Raw genomic sequence first — 17,175 nt, 5'->3', positions numbered from 1 at the left:
GCGACCCCCTCCGCAAGCGTACTTTGTATGTTTATTCACTGTTATATTTATGTGCAAATAATATTAATAACAATAAAGTTTTCTGGCCTGTTTTATGAGCAAGTTACCCTCTTAAATCAAAAAAAAGGAAAAAAAAAAATTGAAAACAGTAAAATAGGCGCAGGAATTGTTTAACGTTGTTTAGGCAAAAGGTCTTCTTCCCCAAAGGAAAAGATCTTAAAGTTATGTTGCGAATATAAATGTACGATTATGGCGAGAATTCAGAACGTGACTGAGCAGCAGAAGCATCAATAAACTGGCCAAAATTAAAGGGAAATCGAAGGCGAACCCTAAACGGAAAAATTAATTTTTAAATATGTAATATTTATATTTTTATTTATATTTTTTTACATTTTAGTAGCTGGCTGCAGCTTAGAACTTCTTACAGCGTTAATTAAGTATTCCGATGAAACTGCATCACCATTGAGCTTTGACTCGCCAAATTGGTTTCGATTCGGTCTGATTAATTCAGTTTTGCCAATCGGTTGACAGCAAAATATGCACATTGATTAAACTTTTCGTATTTTCCATCGATTGCCAATCGCTTTTCATTCGCATCCGCAGCCAGGATTCGCAAAATGATGTGAAAAACCCCGCGGGGCAAGCTCGCCGTCTCATTTGAAATGCTAACACGTTTTCCCAATTTCCATAACAACCGAAAACTTTAAAGGTTGCACACACAAATCGAAGGGCGAAAAATAGCAATAACGTTGGAGGATTATGAATGAATGGATTATCCTAAATTGATTTGCTCAGGAAGTGCTTATTTGCATTACTCATTTTTGGGTTGCTTTCGAAAGAGGTGTTTTTTAAATATATTCAAATAGCTACTCAGTGCTACAATTGCTGATAAATAAGGCAAAGGTTGCATTTAAACATTAGAGCATAGAGTTATCTGTGCACCCGCTCCTCGATATCATCGATTTCAAAGTTGAAAGGTGAAATGTAACATAACTAACCATTTTCGATCCCTTTCTTTAATTTCAGCAAGCCAACAAAAGCTAAGATAATAGAATAAGCAATACGAGCATACTACTTATTACGAAATCGCTTTAAACGCACCTAGTGTTAGTCAAACTAAAAGGGAAACACATCTCGGTGTGAATCTTGGGGAAATCAACGCTTCATAAATTAACGAATTAGTGAATAACAAACCACGGACCAGCTAATTTAAAGAGCACCCATTGCGGGGTGAACCACCGAATCGGGGTAAGAGGAGGATCAACCACCACGGCGAAGGGCGGCCGTAATGGGTGGTGGCTTTGCGGCGCCACCGATTACACTAGCCAGCAACCAGCGACCAGTGGCTTTGGACCAGGCCGAGATACCCATTCCGGCGACGGATATGCACGAGAAACTCCTGGAGAAGGAAGACAAGACTGAGAGGACCAATCTGCTGGGCAGGTCCAAGGACAAACCGCCCAAGGACAAGCCGCCCAAGCAGTCAAAGTTCGCAGAGCGCTTGCGGCGCTCCTTCCGCCGCGGCGATCATCGATCCTTGGAGATCAAGCGACAGGAACCGACTGCGGAGGAACTGAAGGCCAAGAGTCGGGCCACTCCACCGCCGCCGAGTACCCTGCGCTCGGACAACAATAACCGCCTGCCATTTGCCCTGAGCCACTTGAATTTGCCGGGTCTGGGATTGGGAGTGGGCGTGGGTGTCGGCGGACACATCAATCCCGCCCTGCTGCTGGACAGTCCGGACGAGTGCACGCCGCCGGAGTACGCCTATCAGCACCTGAGCAGCGTTGCCACCACCAATTCGAGCACTTCCTTGGAGAGCAGTTGCGAACTGGGCGAGCTGAGTGGCTCCCAGAATAGCGTCTTCTACTGGGCCTCCATGGGTGGCGAGGTGAGCACATCAGCGGGCGCAGCTGCAGCCGATGGAACAGGAGGAACTGGAGCAGGAACAGGAGCAGGAGCAGGAGCAGCAGTGCCCATCGAAGGCCAAGATAGACGTCGTCTGGAGACGCAAAAAAGCAGTCGGAGCGAGCAGCAGCCCATCACAACGAACGCTTCCTCAGCGCCTGGGAACAGCAGTAGGAGCTGCAGCCTGACCAGCGACAGCAGCTCCATCCGGCTGACCCGGCTGCAGAACTTCCTCTTTAAGAGCAGCAACGAGAGCTCTAGGAGCTGCCAGGGTCACTCAAACGAGGGATTCACGGTGTCCTCGCACAACTCCTCCTCCGGGGAGTGGGAGCAACTGGGTGCCTACCTCTCCAGCAGCAGTGGCGTGGGTGGTGGCCATGACTTCCAGGGCGGCTCCTTTCCCGAGGAAAGCACGCCCGATGATACGGATGCCACGCTGCCGGTGGAGACAAGTAGCAGTGGCGGCGGCGGTGGCTACTACCAGTACACCCTGACGTCCCCCAACAATCCCTTTCTGCCAGAGATCACGGCGCGCACCTATCACAGCACCTACAGCGAGGATGGAGCCGTGGAGGGCGGCGAGCCAACGACGGAGGATCTGCAGCTGGACGGGAAGTATGGCTGTGCGGGCAGTAGGTCCGCCCAGCTGCCAACGCCGTCATACAGTCGAGCAGGATCGCAGGAGTCGACGCACAGCGAAGGAGGAGGGCCGCCTGGTCCCACACCCAGTCCCGCTTCCAGTTCCTCCTCCACGCCAGGTCGGCATCGCAGGAAGCTGTTCAGCCTGAACTCACCCACCCGACTGCTTCACCACCAGCAGCAGCAGGCTCCACAGAGTGGAGCCAACTCGGCGTCGCCTCCATCCGGCGGAAGTAGCAATGATGGCGGCGGCGGCAAGTTCAACTCGGCCAGTCTGGTGCGCAGTCTGAATCCGTTCCTGCCCAGCGTTACGTCGCCGAAGAAGGCGCCGCACAAGCAGTCGGCGGTGACCTCGCCCGGCTCCTTGACCCCTGACCTTAGCACGAAACGCGAGGAGTTCCTCCGGGCCACCATGAAGATCTGCTTGGTCGTCTCGCCGCCCAACAGCAAGCTGCAGGTGAGTCCCGAAATAACTGCTGGATTACCACCTGGTGATCAGGAGGAGGCGGTGGTCATCAAATTATGCGCGGCCTAATCAAATGTTTACTTAGCGAAATGAGAATAAACATATTTTTTCAGTCTTATGTACGCTCGTATTTTTGTTTTATTTCCTTCTGTTCTTCGCTCCTGTTTTCCTGTTTGCGTTTTAAGTTGGGGCATTAAATTACACAATTACTTGTGAGCAACAGCAAAAGTATATTTACGGACATTACGTCATTTGGGGATTCATAAGACCAGCATCCCCAAAGATCCTTTAGCACCTATCAATTATTTAACGCACTCTCAAACATGTTAATAAAACGTTTTTTTATCACCTTCGTCATCATTTTAGTAACTTAAAAATAATTTAAAAATTTAAAAAGCAAGTGTGTATACAAATATCATTGTTTTTGGCAGTGAGTTAATGTTTACATATATTTTCGTGCGAAAAGTGCCTTAATAGAGTTACAATTTTGATTTAAGTGACTGCGAATCAAACATTTTAATTTTGCAAAGAGGCATTTAACATATGAAATATAAATGAGATCATGTTGTTATTAACTAAATTATTCTTAAACGAGTGCTGGCTAAGTGCACATAAATTCTGTTTGGCAGTGGAGTTAATGCCTCAATGGAATGGCCATAACGACTGTGACCTTCATGGATTTCATAAATATTTTAACATCGATATTATGCACATTACGTATACGCAGTGTGGTCGTATGGAAACCATATGTGCGCGGGGAATTCAATTGTCGCCGGAAGATATTTAGAGGCATTAGCGCCAGTGCAGCCAAGCAATAAATTGCATCAGCGATTTGACCAGCCCGCCATTGGGAGCTCCAAATGCCGGATGAAATCCACATGAAAGCCTCAGCAAAGTACTACTATGCTTTTATTTCTACGGGCAATGCCTTGTTTTGCAGACAAGAAAGTGGATTTGCCATCTGATTATCATCATTTCATCACTGAGTAAGGCAAATATTTTCGCAGGAGCTTCATGGACAGATGTTGGGCATCCTCATCCTCGCCCGTAATCATAATTTGTACGTTTATTGCTAAATCTAATCCTATTAGTGGCGGTCTCTGCTCAAAGGCAAAGAAAACTGAATGAATGCACGTAGGCGAAAGCAATTATGGCAAAATAACTGAATGAATTAAATGTCACAGCTTAATTGCCTTAAATTCTGTTGATATGTGGTTAACCTCATAAATCTCTTGAATTTCACTCGCATACCTTGCAGTTCCTTTTGCAATTCCTTATTTTGCTCTTAAAGTTCTGAGCACAGGACATTCATTTCGAAGGGTGTCCAACTGAAATCCCGAAGTGATTTTCCATGTTATGTGACATGTTTCCTTCTTTTTCCCGATTGCTGTCCTTTAAGCAGACTTGTTAACATGGAAATCACACGAGTTGAAGTCTTTGAGTGATTAGATAATCGGGCTTGTAAAATTGTAAGTTAATTTTATCCCCCCAAAAGCCGTAAATTATGCAGTGCCGCATTGCATTTTTCCGACGCTGTATAAACAATCAGAACTATTATTTCCTCAGCCCGGATTCCACAATAGAGAAGTGTTTATTTTATGGCAAACTACGAGAATAAATCGTTGTTGAAATCCTTTTTGTTTTGTGTGTGGGAAGCCAAAGGCCAAACTAAGCCAAAAGACGAAAGAGTCAAAAGGGCAAATGTGATTTTATGACAGTGACAACTCAAAGATATTCTATACTCTTAAAAAGTATTAGCTTAGTATATATTTTACACATTTATTATAATTATATGATAGTAATTATTTAATTTTTTGGAATTTTTTCCTTCTACCTACTTCATTTCAATCTAGTTTTTTGGTACAATACTATTTCTTTTTGCTCTTATACCATTTCTTGTTCACCCTTTACCATTTGTGCTATTCCAATATACCCAATTCCTCAGCAAATCCTGGCAGAGTAAGCCAGTCCGCAGTGGGCGGCAACTCACAATATAACCGGAAACAAAAACATAAACCAAAGTAAAGGGCAAGGCGAACGAAGGGGTCGCCGGGTGAGGGCCGCCAGCTGGAAATTGCCGAAACAGAATGTGAAATATTGTCGTCAGCAGGAATAATAGACCAACGCCCGTATCCTTGGGCGCACTCCGGGCCAGTCGGTGGTCCTGGTGGTCGTGGGTTCCGGGGGAGATTAGCGCCACCAGGGGGTTGAGTGGCATCCGCCCGGAGCTTAAATTCTCGCAGCTCGGATGCCATGCAAGCCGCACCCTGCCTTCGGTTCGGAGTTCCTCATCCTCCACTTGGCGATCCGGCAATGCGGAGCTGTTCAATTGAAGTGAATCCCAAATAGCTGGAAATATGACAGAAATTTCACTCGTAATTAACCAGCGCCACAATGAAAGATGTTTCCAAGAACTGGCTGATTGTAGATGAAATATTTTTGGGGGTGCTCTTGGATTTTGGCATTTAGGGTTTAAAAACAAATAAAGATATTGTATCTTGTGGAGGTAGATAAAACCACGTCTCTTGAACGCCCAGTTCAACTTACCTGAGTTGGGCATTAAGTGACTCACCTGCATTTTACAGCGGTTAATGTGAATTTAAGCACGCTTTTTTTCCGTCAAGCACAATTTAAACCAAGGCATTGAGATGTGTAAATCGCAGTGGGGTGGGTGTGTGCCTCCCCAGCAAGGACGACACGGATGAAGGGCGGCGGGCGAGGCATTGACTTTGGGGCGGACCCTGACTTTGGTCCACGTCCACCACACTCTGTGCCCGGCCAGCTGGGGGCACTTGACTGATGTAATCTCGGTGCATTAGGCGAGGGAGGAAGTCCTCGAGGACACGACTAGGGCTCTCTCGCCCGCTGACTCAATCTTTTTGTTCTCGATGCATCTTTTCGTTGGTGGTTCTCCATCGACATAGCCAAGATGCCCGGCTGCCGGGTTGCCTAGTTGCCTAGTTGCCCAGTTGCCTAGTTGCCACATTACCCAGTTGGCCACCCCGCCGCAAGCAATTTATTTTTGCCCGGCAAATGCCGGAACACTTTTCATTGTCCTGCAACGCCCTGCAGCCAAGCATTCAAAACATTATTCTCAGCATTAAGCGCGAATATTCAGTAATTCGATGTGGCTCCACTGGATGCACGGTCTTGGTGGCATTGACTCGGTTGCGCCCACGAAGGTCTTCGCGTGCAACACAATACATTTCCGCAAGGATCTTAAAATATACAAATGCGTATCCGCAGTATGGCTTTTTATAGCTTATGGATTGGATAAAAAACAAAAAGCTGAGCTCATCGACATCCAGATTCCTTTTTGAGATTTATGCTCTGGCTATAAATCAGTCATCTCGGTTTCTATGCATTTATAAGAAGCTTTAATCTGGTTTAAAAACTGTGCTATACTTTTCATAATATTCTTAATTAAGCATTTTTTAAGGCCATGCCCTTCCTTTATTTATTTTTTGTAGCTATATATTGATTTCAACCATAAAAGACCACACATTTAAATTGCACTCTTCATTCGAATGAAACCGAACCGGAATCGGTGGCAACATATGAAAAACAATATGTGAAAAGCCCTTAATAACGCGAATAAAATTTAATTATGAATATCTGTCTCACGCTTCAATGATTGCACCCGGACTCACAGATTTCGATCCCATTTTCCGTTCCAGCTGAAATCGAAGAGTCTCACGCACTTGGATGGCCTCGACTCGGGTGTGGTGGCCTGCCAGCACGGTCCTCCGGGAATGGCCACCAGCACCACCGCCACCACCAGCACCACCGCCACCACAGCCGGTGGCATCGGCGCCACCAGCGGACTGTTCGCCACCAATGGAGCCCCAGGATCGCTGGGCCGGCAGGCCAATGTGGTAAGTGCAAGTGGTCGGGGGACCGAGGGCAAGGGCACATGCTAGTCCATCGGCCAACTGCTAGGAGTTGGCCACTTAGTCAGCACATCCATCTTGCCTGGACAGCGTTCACTGCGAGAAAAACTATGGTTTCAAATCAAGAATTTTAATTAGCCAGACATTTTCCGCCTGTTTCCATGGCAGCTATAAATTAAAGTATATATTGTTAAAAAAAACTTTCGAACTGTTCAAACAAATTTCCAGTTCCGACTTATATAAGTACTTTTCGCAATGGATAAAAGGTTTTTTGGAAAGTTGCACATGTTTACACCCAAATGCAAGTGGAACTTTAGCTATTCTTAAATTAAATTAAAAAAAGAAATGTTTTGATAATTGACAATATAACAACATATAGCAAAATTGTCAAGCGGAAAATATTAATTAAATTCCTATAAACTGAATTAAGAACTTATCGATCCATTTACAATAATATTTGTACATATCGTTTGAAAATCTTGATTTTAGATTATAGTTATCCCGTTTGTAGTGTGGGCTGTACAGTGTAGTGTGTTTTCACTGTATGTTCGCTATTCCTGCGTTTTAGTCCCTCGAGTGAAAGTCCTTTCGCAAATTGATAACAAATTACTTTGGCTGCTGCTTTCGTCTGTCTTTGATTTGTGTTTATTCTGATTTTTTTTTTTAACTATTTCTCCTCTTTTTGTAGCTGTCATTGATTTAAGCACAGTCAGTTGTTTTTTACTTTGCACTAACTTTTTGTACTTGTTAGTTACTGGATTTTTGTTGTCGACTTAAGCCGTACGTGACTTTCTGCGATGTTCACCCTCTTTCCTTGAATTTTACGTTTAATTTATGGTTCAAAGTTTTAAATTGAACTAGCCGTTGCTTAAATAAGGTTTTCAAGTTTTATAAGATCTAAAAGCTGTTACGAGCGTAGTTCATGTAAGATAGAATTTCCGAATCTATTTCATTGTTTCAAAGGATACATTTTTTTGTTTTTCAAATTACAAATAATAGTGTAAAATGAATTGTATTATGGTATTATGCATATGCCTGTTGCGAAAGGACTCTGTAATAAGATACCATTTTCTGTTAAAGTTGTTTTGCATTATAAGGATATTAATAATGTTACTATTGCACTGTTGTTAATAGCTTTTGGTGCTAAGTATTGCTTAACAATTGGCCAAACTTGGTAGATTAGCACTGTAGAATAGAATTTTTAGAACATATAGAGTACATTGTGAAGTAACCACCCAACAAAATATGCTCACAATATCTGTCTTCTACTCTCTGTTCTTCTCTCTTTATTTCTCTATCTCTCTCTCTCTCTCCCTCGCTGTTCCTATATAATACCTAAATGGGCTTAATAAACTTTGGTTTTTATTTGTTTGCTGACCGCTGAAACATCCCGCTGATACCGAAAAAAACAAAATCTCAGACTGAAAAGGGTGAACGAGCGGGCGGTTGCCTGTCACCCTCGGCACCACAGCCCTTCTCGCACTCCCCACCGCACCACCCACCCACAATTTACACGCAGGCACCGCAGATCGTGCGGCGGATGCCTTCGCTGATGCTCTCGCCCACTCTCGACGAAACCACGACGACGGCCAGCTCGTCCTGCTTTGGTACCGGTCACCCCAGTGCCGGATCCTTCCACCAGCACCAGCACCAGCACCATCATCAGCAACCGCCTGGCGGCGTCAGCTCCGCCAGCGGCACCACCACCTCCACCACGTCTACTCATGCTGTACCCTCCTCCAAACACTTTCAGTCTGCTGGCGAGGCGGCGGCCACATCCTCGTCCTCGACGCTGAGTCCGCACAGCGCCACATCCGCGACCTTGGGCGGCGGCGGAGTTGGTGGTGGTGGCGGTGCAGGTGGTGGTGGCCTAACCTCCCCGGTTGGCTGCTCCACGTCCTCCGGTTCGACGGTGAAAAAGAAATCCTCGTTCATGAAGCGCAAGAAGCCACTGCTGACGCGCAGCGAGGTGAGTGGGTATCAAGTGAATCAACTGGAGCCCTTGATTCACCTGGTCAAAAGACAAACAGATCTCGAATGGCTGCACAATCAGAAGGTCCTGTCACCCCGGCGAGAAATAAGCCTGCAGCTAAGGATGGTGAATTATGATTGGCGATGGTGTCAACTGCTGGATGGGCGGGGAATGTACATTTTTAATTTCTTTATTTGCCTTTGTCGCCGTAATCAGCAAAAGTTGTTCTAGAACTTTTCCAGCTATCCTTTCCTTTTTCCATTTTCCTTTTTTGGTTTTCCACTGCCGCCACCCGCTTTTCTGTCACTTGCCGAGCAAGAATTCCGCCTCGTTTCCGACCAACACCAACACGGAGAATATTCCTTGATGTTTGGTTTTTATTTGCAGTAGTTTTTGTGGGCGGATGGGATGCAGAATCAACTACATCCCATTTCCACGCGACCTCCAGATGCAATCTTCACACTTCGGAGGGCCATCAAAGAGAGTGCTGTTAATTTTTTCCAGTGCATCTCTTTGTGGCCTTTTCGAAGGCTAGATTGAAAGGTCCTTCTGTTTGGGTTCGTTCCGCGAATTAACAGATTGGGTTCTGCGTCAATAAGATAGCTCTTATTCGCCCACTTAATGCTGGACTCATTCATTTGTTTAGGTCTCCAGTTCCGAGTTCTTCTCCGTGTCATTCTGCCTGGACTCGTCGCAGCAGCCAGATGAGGAGTTCATTCCGGCCACCAAAGGCGTGACACTACTGTGAGTCTCTAGATAATGCGCTTCCGGATACAATGATTTCAAATCCATCCATCCACACTTTTAGTAACGCACTCAGCCACGCCCTGCGGAGGCGGAACCTCAGCTTTACACAAATCACCATTACGGACAATAATCCCACGCCCAGTTTTTTAGATGCAGGTATGACGTTTGCGCTGAGCTCCCTCGGATCCATTACCATTTTGAGTTTGTTTTGTTCCGTTTTTGCCGCCAGGTCCTTCGCTCCTGCCCGTTTCCGTGGATGAGCAGACCGATGTGGAGAGCCTGGCTGGACACCATCTCTGCATCACAGAACGAGGCAGCAACCGCAAGCCCCTGCAGAAGGCAGCTTCCTTTGTAAGTTTTAACCGGGAACGGGATGGGTTTCGTGCTTTGTGGGAACACCGGCGTAACTTAACTGACCTGGGATCAAATAAAGTTAAAGCTAATGAAAAGGGTCCTGCCATTTAATATTCTTAATATCCGGCTGGGCTAAAAGTGTCGCTTTAAGCTTATGAATTTGAATGCATTTCAATCTTCCCCAAATGAATGTGACAACGAATACTAAAAAAGTAGATATTTTATGAATAATATGGTTAAATCTCGTCAACCACAGGGTTCCCGACAACCACCGCCCCGACTCCTGCCCTCCGTCTCCACCGAGGAGACCAGCGAGTCGGGAGTGGCGCCCGGAAAGCAGATCAAGCAACGGTGGTCCTCCATATTCGGCATCAAGAATCCCCAGCAGAGCCAGCTGTGCGAGCTGCTGAACAGCTATGCCAAGAACGGAGTGCCCCAGCGGGCGGACAGCATGAACTTTGATCACCCGGACCTGGTCAACTCACTGGCCTATCTGCAGGGTATGCACAAATCGTGGCGGGACTTTGTAAATAGCGATTCGATGAGCGAGTCGGAGGTGAAGATCCAAACGGCCATTTGGGAGCTGGTTACCACCGAGGTGTACTACATTCACGCCCTGCAAACAGTGACTGATGTGAGTGGACACACTTTGAATCCCATCCCCCAAGTAACTCTGATCTTTGGATGCATTTGCAGTTGTTCCTAGCCTGTTTGGAGGCTGTGCAGGAGGAGCGTCTGCTGATCGACGTGGACCAGGCTCGACTGTTCTCCAATGTGAGGGCTGTGTGCGAGGCGAACATCAAGTTCTGGACACTGTGGCTCTATCCCATGGTGGCACACAGTGTCATCACCCACGAGCCACTGAGATGCGCTTTTTTTCAGGAGGGGTTCCTTTCCTTCGCCTCCATTTTTGCGCCATATAAGGTGGGTCTTGAGAACGAATATTCTTACATATATTGCTTATGTACCTGGGAAATCCTTGGCAGATCTACTGTGCGGAACAGAGCACCTGCCAGTTCTACTGCAAGGAGCTAAACCATAACAATGCCTTATTCACCTCCTACTTGGCGTGGTGCGAGTCGCAGAAGATGTGCAACCGCCTGCGACTCGCGGACATTGTGGTGCGACCCATGCAGCGACTGACCAAGTACAGCCTCCTCCTGGCCGCCATCAAGAAGCACATGAGCGACGTGGAGGAGATCGAGGCCATCGACGTCATGATGCACAGCGTGGAGAACTTTGTGGGCAGTGTGAACAACCACTTGACGATGCGACAGGAGAACGAGCGGCTCAAGGGCGTGATGGTGCGGATCGAGTCCTACGATGTGGTGGTGAGTCACAGGATTTGCTTCATTTACCTTTACCATATTGGCTTCACAATCCTTGCAGGACACCAACAACGAGATGCTGGACAAGCTGATCAAGCAGCACAGCCAGATGTTTGACCTCTGTGCTCCGATGCGCGGATGCCCGGCCTACCATGTGCGCCACCTGTTCATGGAGGGCGACCACAAGTTCAAGGACAACCTCGGCAAGTCCGATGTGCACTGCTTCCTGCTCACGGATCTCCTCCTGGTGTGCAAGACGATCGCCAAGCGGGGACTGGGCGCTCTCAAGGTCATCCGGCAGCCGTACCTGACCGACCAGCTAATTGTTCAGCTGGCGCCGAACAATACACTGAACTGTGTGTACCTCAATGAGTTCCAGGTGGCCACCACGGCGTTTACGCTGCAGTGCACCGAGGCCAAGAACTGGTACGACGCCCTGTGGCGGGCCAAGACGATCTACCAAAGACTGAAGCGCGGAGGCGGTGGCGGCGGCAGCGGAAGTGGAACGGTGGGCGGCGGCGATAGCTTCCGGTTCGGTGGAAGTGCCACCAGCGGCGGCACCGCCGATTCCCTGGGCGTACGCAAGTCACCGATGAACTCCTCCATCTGCAGCCACGTCTCCAGTGCGAACAACAGCCACAGCGGCAGCGTCGAGTGGAACGACTCCCGCAACATATCCGTCGACTTTGAAAAGACAAACTCGGTGTCCAGCGACGAGGGCTCCAGCATAATGACAGGTGAGTAATCAGGCTTGGGATATCCAGGTTCTTGGTTTTTGGGATATATATTTAAGAAATTTTAAAGGTCTAGAAATATAACAATAACTAATCATATGTTCTCGTAACCGTTCACAATTGCAGGCAACCACGGAGTGAACCTGAAGGGCAAGCAGCAATTGATCAGTGGTCTGCACAAGACCAAGATGGGCATTATCGGCCAGATGGGCTCCAAGTCGGCGAACACGCTCTCCGTGCAGCCAATGAACCATCTGGGCCAGAGCCTGCCCAACCTGAACATGCATCACAGCCACACGTAAGTTGCGTAGAGGGTGCACCACCAACACCACCACCAACCACCACCACCGCCACTGATCATGACCGGCTTTTAACAAAATCAAGCTAGCACACACCACCAAACCATTCACATAGCTCACCAGATCCCCAGATCACCAGATCACCAGACCACCAGATCACCAATTCAGATACCTGTCCAGTCATTTGTGAGCGTTCGCAGGGATCGGTTTCACTCTGTTTATGTTGTACCATACTCTACATTTAGTCATCATATTTATACATTGTTTTTAGCTAGTACCTACTGTAGTCATATTTTATATATTAAAACCAAAAGCAAGAAAATAAACATTTTTATTGTGAACTGTACGACTTGGATTCATGACTAATCACCACCTGCCACTCCAAATATCATTTGTGCTAATATAATTTGTATTTAATATGTCAAGATATGAATACCCTTTTAATGATTTTCTTAAAAATAGAAGTTAAAACATGAATTTAACACCATTATTATTTGAGTCTAATTCCGCTTTGCGGTCTTAATCCACTTCAGTCCGACTCCTGAAAGAAGTGGCATAAAGCACCATGCCTAATTTTTTAATGTTCACTCCACCAAGTTAACAGAAAGGGTATTTCATACTTCGGCTTTCGCAGCTGTGATTGTTTTCTTTTGTTTCTTGTGACTGCTGCATTGCGTTTTAGTTAGGGGAAACACGCCTATTATCCTTTTAACGTCACCGCCCACTGCCCACCGCTTGAGTTTCCGCTACCCCAGTTCCGACACCGGATCCGAATCCGGCAGCCTGTGCTCTTTACAGTATAACCTTTGTCCTACTTGTAGTAACAATACTCTGCTCGTGCCCGGCTCCACGACGAGCCACTCGGGCAACATGTTGTTGTCGCCCAGCCACCGCGGCATTTCCTACCCGCCGCCGAGCCCAACGAGGTGAGTGTCTCTCCGTAGAGATTAGAGTCCCCCAAGTGCCACGTCTGATTGTGTGTAACCCGTGTATAACCTGTGTCTTTGTCCTTCGTCTTTCCCCTTCCAAAAACCGAACCAAAAATACAAAATATAACGTTGCGACCTGTCGTTTATCCACTCGTGCATCGTCCTGAAATCGATCGATCCCGATCTCATAACCCACATCCTGCGCCTCATCGCAATCGCCCCGCCCTGTGCCCACCGCCATGTGCCCGCCATCGACTAACCAACCCACCGTTGCTAATGCGTGTCCTTCGTCCCGTTGTCTCCGTGGCTCCCGCAGAGTTCCCCTGCGCCGTGGCATGGCCTTCTCCACGTCGACGAAGAACCCGCCGCTGCGCAAGACCCGCAACATAACCTCCCAGAACAGTATTAACTGGCACCAGATCCCGGCCACGCCCACGCCGCCCAGCCCAAGATCGCAGTACCAGTCGCCGGGAGTGGTGTGCATGCAGAAATCGCTGCCCCTGCTGCTGCCGACAAGCACGGATGAGGGTCAAGGGCCCACCCAGCCACCGCCGCCGCTGCAGAAGCAGCTCTCCCACCAGGCGCCTCTGCCCACCAGCATTCACAACCAGTCGAGCACCGAAACGGACGTCTGATGAGGACGACTTGGCAGGAGCACGACGCCGCGGAACGTACTTACCCATAGATCCGTCACAAACTATCCAGATAAACTACACGTACATACAAGATACATTTAGAAAGTCGCCTTTGATTTCCGACTCGCACTAGCACAATTATTTATTTTAACCATCTAGAGTCAGATCTAGTGATGGTTAGTATTCAGATTAGTTTAATCATTAACAGCGCACATAAAAGTAGAGAAAGATATTGAATAAACAGGAAACGATAATGAGTGAGAATCCTAGGCGACTTTCTAGATATTCAATTAGGATTTCATGAGCTTGTAGGACAGCGTGAGCTTGATACGTGAAAACTGCACTTTTGGGTCCAAAGCTGATATTGAACTTTTATACATTCCATAACTGACTAAGTGCCCGACCTTGGCGAGATTACATTTCAGAACACAACGCTCCGCACATTCGCCATTTTAATCTTCCCATAACGATATGAAGACAAATAAAGTTAAACGAAACTAAAGTTAGATGTACTTGTTACCATAGAATACGCATAGTGCGAATGCCATATATAGCGAAACATACCTAGATCGATCACACAAGCTTTATGAATAACTTACTACTGTACTATTTATGTAAGTCGTTACTTTCCTTGAGTAGTTAAATCAAATGTTACGGTCAAAATAAAACAGAATAAACAGAATATTTAAACATGTCTTACTGGCTGCCCATTGATGTCTGCATGTATTATAGACCACGCTATTCTAATTTAAAATGTTACAAAAAAATATATTTTTTCAATAATGAGTTTATGTCTTTCTGCTGGTTCAGACCTACTCTAGTTAAAATATAAATAATTTGATGTAGTACAAATGGTTTTCCTTAGTTCTTTGGATAGTAAACTATAGTAGTTTGAAATTATTGTAACAAAAAACTTTGTATACCAACATATAGAGTATTAGCCGATCTTCGGTCAAAGGATGTATAGATTATATTGCTTACTTTAGTAGCAAGATTAAGTATCTTGTAGTCTACTTCCACAAAACGCAAGTGGTGAAAGCTGATGAACACAATTTAACACGATTTATTGAAGTAAGACAGCATGGATTTCCAAATCTAGATTATTATCCGTCGGATTAAGCTACATGGATATGGGTGATACTGCTTTATTTGAGTTTGCGAAAAACTTGGGACTAGCTCTAGTTGAAACTTAAAATCCTTGTTGACTATCGTTACTAAATCAAAATACTAGTTCTTCGATTCTTTGATATCCTTTTCCGAATCACTTTATAAACTTTACAACTGTGAGATCAAAAAGAATATCCTTCGAGCTAAGATACCGTAACATATTGGAAAGTAAACTAAGATACATATATTGTTCTTCCTTCGGAATCAGTTTTGATTTAAGGGACTACACCACAGTGAGGCTTTGGATTTGGCCAAACGACTTGTACATATTAGCCCAATGGGAAAGCGTGACATAAGTTCTAAATTACATATAGAGAGACAAACGAGTACATATATACACACCACTTATGTATAAGGGACTATATTTATATAAATGTATATGGTACAATGTGGAGGACGAACTGCATCTGCATTGGAGGCACAAGAGTTACAATATACAACCGCAATACAACAAAGTGTTAACTGTATTTTTATGTACGATTACTTACCAATATTTAGGGCTGCGTAGAGCTGAGATCGTATTTTAGCCACATTAACCCGTAACGAGATACATTCGTGTACAAATATCTTATCTTCTCCTCGGATTCATCCAAGGGGCATACGCATACATAATATATATAGTACGCGGTACTTAGAAGTTGAACTTAAATGTTATTGCAACTATATCTACTTGCAATTTATTTACAAAGGAATAAAAACCAAATACAAAAACAAAAACAAAGAGTAAAGTGCAAGAAAGCTTTATTTACACGCTTGAACAATAAATATCAAAATTATTTGTAATGTAAACAACCAAATACCCTGCGCTTATTCTTTAATTCACTTCGAGCACGGTGAGTAAATTGGTAAACTGGCATTCGCTTTATATATTTTTATTAATTAGCCCGGATTAATTCACTTTGTCGAGTTAAACAAATGCCATTCGAAACCAATTACCAACCGAAAGTGGCCAAATAAATAAAAAATCACTGTTTCTCCAGTGACATCGGGCCAACTGCGCTGGACAACGTCGCTTATTTAACCATTAAAAAGTTTTGTGGCAGCTGCAGCCAACCAGAGATATCGAAGGAGGCACCGAGCAGAGGCAAGGATGCAACTTGATAAATGAAGGAGCATCGTGCTGGGGCAGTAATGTCATTGCAGCAGCCGTTACTAATTGGCCTGACTTTTTGATGCAATTACTCATTGTAAAGCTGTAGCCCAACTATTGATTAAGCCATTTGAATATTTTGAGCAATAATAGTATATGCTTGGCATTAAAAGTTACTAATCATTCAATTTGTCAAGCACTCCAAGGGAATGCAATTGAAGTAGTAGTATATATACAGTTCTTTCTAGCTTAATCAGCCTGGCATCCTTTTAGTTCATATTTTGCGTAGATTATGCCGCCGCATAAAAACGCATCTTTACAGTTTCCACGGCGAGTTAATAAATTATTTTCCCCCTGCTTATCGCTGCATTTGGCAGGAGTATTATACACTGCATGCCACCACCACCAGGAGCACACTTTAAACAGGCGATGCATGCAGCAGCCAAGAGGATTATTTGCATGCCACGCCCCCTGGTCCCTATTCACCAACCACCCACCGCCCACCGCCCACTCGCCGCATGAAAGGCATTATGATAAATGTCGTAATTCTGCGATTGAAGTGTTCCGGCTGGCAGTTAGTCAGGCTGCTTGCCTCGGATACGCGGATCCCCTGCGATAGCCCGCGGTTGCGATAGTTATATTTAGACGTCTCATAATGGCAGTCATAAAAATACGCAATTTGCGAGCCCGCACTCCGGCGGAAAATACTCGGAACGGCGAATCCCCATTGAATTCCATTCCGCGCACACCCACTTGGAGCATCTGAAGCTGGCCGGGCTCATCGTGAAAATGGGATTTCGGCTAGCTGGAACTACGGAGAATGTAGAATTTAGCAATTTGACCTTGTTTCCTAGCTGAATGCAATGCGCAGAACATCATTACCTTTTCACAACTTGATGGAAATATTTAAATTTTCAGTACATGTACAGTGTCTTTCCCCAATCTCCACTGCTCCTCCTGGTTGATAAAGCTATCATCAGATTGTTCGTCCGCCTGACTTACTAAAGTCAAACCAAA

The 17,175-nt window shown here is 45.6% G+C and overlaps 1 protein-coding gene across 7 annotated transcripts in view; it reads left to right on the top strand.

Moving 5' to 3' along the window:
* LOC6738797 overlaps positions 1-15,182 on the top strand; it is a 47,770-nt gene extending 32,588 nt beyond the window's left edge. For 2 of the 7 annotated variants that reach the window (XM_044923050.1, XM_039294011.2), the window contains 12 exons: positions 6,691-6,888; positions 8,324-8,872; positions 9,522-9,619; positions 9,684-9,778; positions 9,852-9,973; positions 10,233-10,610; positions 10,673-10,900; positions 10,963-11,307; positions 11,366-12,041; positions 12,165-12,336; positions 13,159-13,263; positions 13,583-15,182. In XM_044923050.1, the coding sequence (XP_044778985.1) occupies positions 6,691-6,888; positions 8,324-8,872; positions 9,522-9,619; positions 9,684-9,778; positions 9,852-9,973; positions 10,233-10,610; positions 10,673-10,900; positions 10,963-11,307; positions 11,366-12,041; positions 12,165-12,336; positions 13,159-13,263; positions 13,583-13,901 (3,285 nt within the window). In that variant the 3' untranslated portion in view covers positions 13,902-15,182. Of the gene's footprint in view, positions 1-1,026; positions 3,005-6,690; positions 6,889-8,323; positions 8,873-9,521; positions 9,620-9,683; positions 9,779-9,851; positions 9,974-10,232; positions 10,611-10,672; positions 10,901-10,962; positions 11,308-11,365; positions 12,042-12,164; positions 12,337-13,158; positions 13,264-13,582 lie in introns of all 7 variants that reach the window. The other 5 variants (XM_039294008.2, XM_044923051.1, XM_044923049.1 and 2 more) reach the window with 5 other exon arrangements.
* The last annotated feature ends 1,993 nt before the right edge of the window (positions 15,183-17,175 follow it).

This window comes from Drosophila simulans, chromosome 3L (assembly GCF_016746395.2).
Source record: "Drosophila simulans strain w501 chromosome 3L, Prin_Dsim_3.1, whole genome shotgun sequence".
Classification (NCBI taxonomy): Eukaryota; Metazoa; Arthropoda; class Insecta; order Diptera; family Drosophilidae; genus Drosophila; species Drosophila simulans.
Note: the sequence above shows the minus strand (reverse complement) of the source record. Positions and strands in the feature narration are given on the sequence as shown.